Source organism: Dipodomys ordii, unplaced genomic scaffold, assembly GCF_000151885.1.
Source record: "Dipodomys ordii isolate 6190 unplaced genomic scaffold, Dord_2.0 Scaffold108, whole genome shotgun sequence".
In the NCBI taxonomy this organism is placed as follows: Eukaryota; Metazoa; Chordata; class Mammalia; order Rodentia; family Heteromyidae; genus Dipodomys; species Dipodomys ordii.
In genome coordinates this window covers 1,745,329-1,748,732 of record NW_012267324.1, presented here as the reverse complement: position 1 = coordinate 1,748,732, position 3,404 = coordinate 1,745,329, and the positions used below count along the sequence as shown (strand labels likewise).

The 3,404-nt window shown below is 64.1% G+C and overlaps 1 protein-coding gene across 1 annotated transcript in view; it reads left to right on the top strand.

Annotated features, from left to right (window-relative positions):
- The window catches only part of Pgpep1 (pyroglutamyl-peptidase I), an 11,394-nt gene that overhangs the window by 5,462 nt on the left and 2,528 nt on the right, over positions 1 to 3,404 (top strand). Inside the window, exons 5-7 of the mRNA XM_013028326.1 lie at positions 324 to 357; positions 459 to 511; positions 3,171 to 3,304. Of these exons, the coding sequence (XP_012883780.1) occupies positions 324 to 357; positions 459 to 511; positions 3,171 to 3,304 (221 nt within the window). The remainder of the gene's footprint in view (positions 1 to 323; positions 358 to 458; positions 512 to 3,170; positions 3,305 to 3,404) is intronic.

Sequence of the window (3,404 nt, the reverse complement as noted above, 5' to 3'; positions counted from 1 at the left end):
GGGCCGGTGCTGACCCTTAGCTCGCAGCCCAGGAGTAGTGGGGTCGGGGCGGGAGCCACGCCGAGGGGTTTGTCAGGATCAGAGAGGAGAAGGCGGTGGCGTCCCTGCTCCGTGCCCTCTGTGTGGCCCAGGCAGGGCTGAGGCTCTGTGCTGCTACGGCCACTGGGCCAGGACGCACCTCTGAGGGCCGGGTGCAGGCCGCATGGTGGGGAGATTCACGGCGTGCGGGGCTCCGGGCCCCGGATCCGAGTCCAAGAGCCCCCCCACCCCCAGCCACTGATGAAACAATCCCGGGCTGGGCCAGCGTCCCAGAGGACATGTAGAGGAACAAGCCACTTTCTCTGGGGCCTGTCCAGGGTGAGCTGGAGGGGAGAGGCGGTGGGAGCAGGGCTGCACCCCCCCCCGCCTCCCCCACGGGCAGTGGGCATGGCTGACGTGCTGATTCTGCTGTGTTCTAGGGTTCGGCCCTTTCGGGGAGCACACTGTGAATGCCAGCTGGATTGCTGTCCAGGTAACCGAGGCTCTGGGGGCCCCCCAAAATACCAGGACCCATGGACAAGCATTTGTGGGTTTTGTGTCTCGATGCTGGAACTCTGCATGGCGGCCGGCGGAGCTGTGCCCATTCTACAGGTGTGGAAACCTGGGCCTGAGCCTCGGGGACGGCTCCTGGAGACCCAGCAGCCGGGCTGCACAGGAGGGGTTCCGAGGAACCCTCCCTTGGACTGGCTTTTACCTAGGAGTTGTTCAAATACAGAGCCACTCCTTACTTCCCACACGCTTCCCCAGTTCCTCCAGGCCTGGCTGTGACCAGGAGGAACCGGAAGGCGCCCTGCTCATGTTGGGCAGGGGCTTTGGTCAGGTGGGGAGACGGGCGGGTCCTTCCCAGCTGTCTGCCAGACCCTCCGCTGTCCTCCTAGCTGGGACTTTAGAAAGGGGACCAGGGAACAAAGGGCAGAGAGAGCGTTGGGGGTTCCTCCTCCTATAAATCAGCCCACAGCCCAGCCCCGATTAATCCTCGCCATCAGCGGCCTGATTTAAAGTGCCCTGCCCGCCCCAGACTCAGGGAGGAGAAGCCGAACTGAACGTCTGGCACTGTAAACACTGCACCCCCTCCCCACCCCCTGCAACCCTGGGAGCAGGATTGGGGAGCTGCGGCCCTGGAGATGGAGCGTGGCCAGACCCGGCGTGCACCCCACTCCCCAGAGCCCCAGACAAAAAGAAGCAGCGTGATCCCCAAGCCTGTGTATGTGGCTTTGTGCAAGTCAGACAGGAGGCTTCACGGGCCGCGTGCACACAAAGCCACCGTCTGCCGTCCGGGGCCCAGGCGCTGCCGTCTGCATCTAAATCAGAGCGAAATCAATGCAGCGATCTTTGGAGATCCGCAGCTCCGTGGGGGCCGCGGGACACGGCTGCTGCTGTCCTCACCCAGACCCGGCTGCCCCTGTCCAACGTGAGAAGGAAGCAGCCCACCCACTGTCTGGAGACATGATGTCAGCACAGAAAGGCATCGGAGGAAGCTGGCCCAGCGGCCACGCCACGCCCGTGACTCCAGCGCCTGCATCTCCAGTGCCAGAAGAGCCAAAAACCAAAACCAGCCAGGCTTTGATCCAGCCGGGCGCTGGTGGCTCTCGCCTGGCATCCTAGCTACTGAGGAGGCTGACATCTGAGGATCCCGGTTCAAAGCCAGCCCGGGCAGAAAAGTTCATGAGACTCTTATCTCCAATAAACCACCAGAAAGTGGTGCTGTGGCTCAAGTGGTAGAGTGCTCGCCTTGAGCTGAAGAGCTGAGGGACAGCGCCCAGGCCCAGAGTTCAAGCCCCAGGACCGACCAAAAAAAAAAAAAAAAACTCTGGATGACCCCTGGTGGCCACCAGCTCTGTCCCCAGAGGCCCTGAGAGACTGGATAGCCTCGGCCCATCCGAAGACTCCTGAGCAGGCATGAATCCCCGTGGCACCACATCCGTGGCCCGGGGCTCGGTGACACCTGGACCACTTGGGTAGGGGACAGAACGCACCTGGCTGAAGCCCACAGCCCCTGCAGGCCTTTGAGGCCTTTCGAGCCCTCAGCCTGGCCTGGGCCTCCATGGAGCTCATCCCCGCATGCAGCGCTGACCAGCTGTGTTCTAGAAGGATAGGTATCTGCCTGCTGCTGGCTCAGCGTTTCTGGAAATCACATCCGCTCCTTACCAGTCAGGGTTGAGCAGAGTCCAAAGGCCGTGCATGTGCAGCTGGGCACCGCAGCAGCACCCGGGCCAGCTGGGGAGATCACATGAGCCCAGGTTCAAGGCCAGCTTAGACAAGTTCATGAGACCCCACCTCAACCAATCCAAGTCAGAGATGTGGCGCTGGGAGATGGCTGTCTCTGTCAGTCCTGGGCCTTGAACTCAAGGCCTGGGCGCTGCCTCTGAGCCTCTTCAGCTCAAGGCGAGCACTCCCCCTCCAGCCACAGCGCCACTTCCGGTTTTCTGGTGGTTCATGGGGGATCAGAGTCTCGTGAGATCCTCAGATCTCAGCTTCCTGAGTGGCTGGGAGGCCAGGTGTGAGCCAACAGCTCCTGGCCTCGACCTCTTTCTAAAGGCAATACACCAGGCCGTGAAGGAGCCAGGCAGGCTGTGCGCCGCCCAGGGCTGAGCATCTGTCTGGTCTGGCCCAGGTATAAGTTGGGCTTGTTTGACCACCAGCCTTTTGTGACGTGTTCTCTGCTCCTGTGCTAGGTGCTCCAGGGGCACCCGGGGTGGTGGTGCGCGTACTGAGGCCCGAGGAGGGGGGGTGCACGTGCCCAGGCCCGGGGTGGGGAGGGAGTGCGCGTGCCCAGGCCCGGGGCGGGGGTGCGGGTGGCCAGGCCTGGGGGGGGGTGCGTGTGCCCAGGCCCAGGGCAGGGGTGGCGTGTGCCCAGGCCCGGCAGGGGGGTGCGGGTGCCCAGGCCCGGCGGGGGGGAAGGTGTGCGTGCTGAGGTCCGAGGAGGGGGGTGCGCATGCCCAGGCCCTGGGGGGAGCGCGTGCCCAGGCCCAGAGGGGGTAAGGGTGCGCATGCCCAGGCCCGGGGGGGGCGGGGTACGCGTGCCCAGGCCCAGCCAGGGCGCCCTGCTCCCCGAGGGGCATGGCGCTCCTCTGGAACCCTGCCGTATCCTGAAGTTGCTCGTGACCCTGTGTGGCCCCACTTCTCCCCAGGAGCTGGAGAAGCTGGGCCTGGGGGACCATGTGGACCTGCACGTGTACGAGATCCCAGTGGAGTACCAGACAGTGCAGCAGCTCATCCCCGCGCTGTGGGAGAAGCACAGTCCCCAGGTGGGCCGGGCATGCGTGTGTGCTGAGCCCGTGTGTGCACACGTGTGCACTGTGCTCGTGAGGCCATGTGCGTGCATGTGTGCTGAGCCCATGTGCATGTGTGTGTGCTGAGCGCAT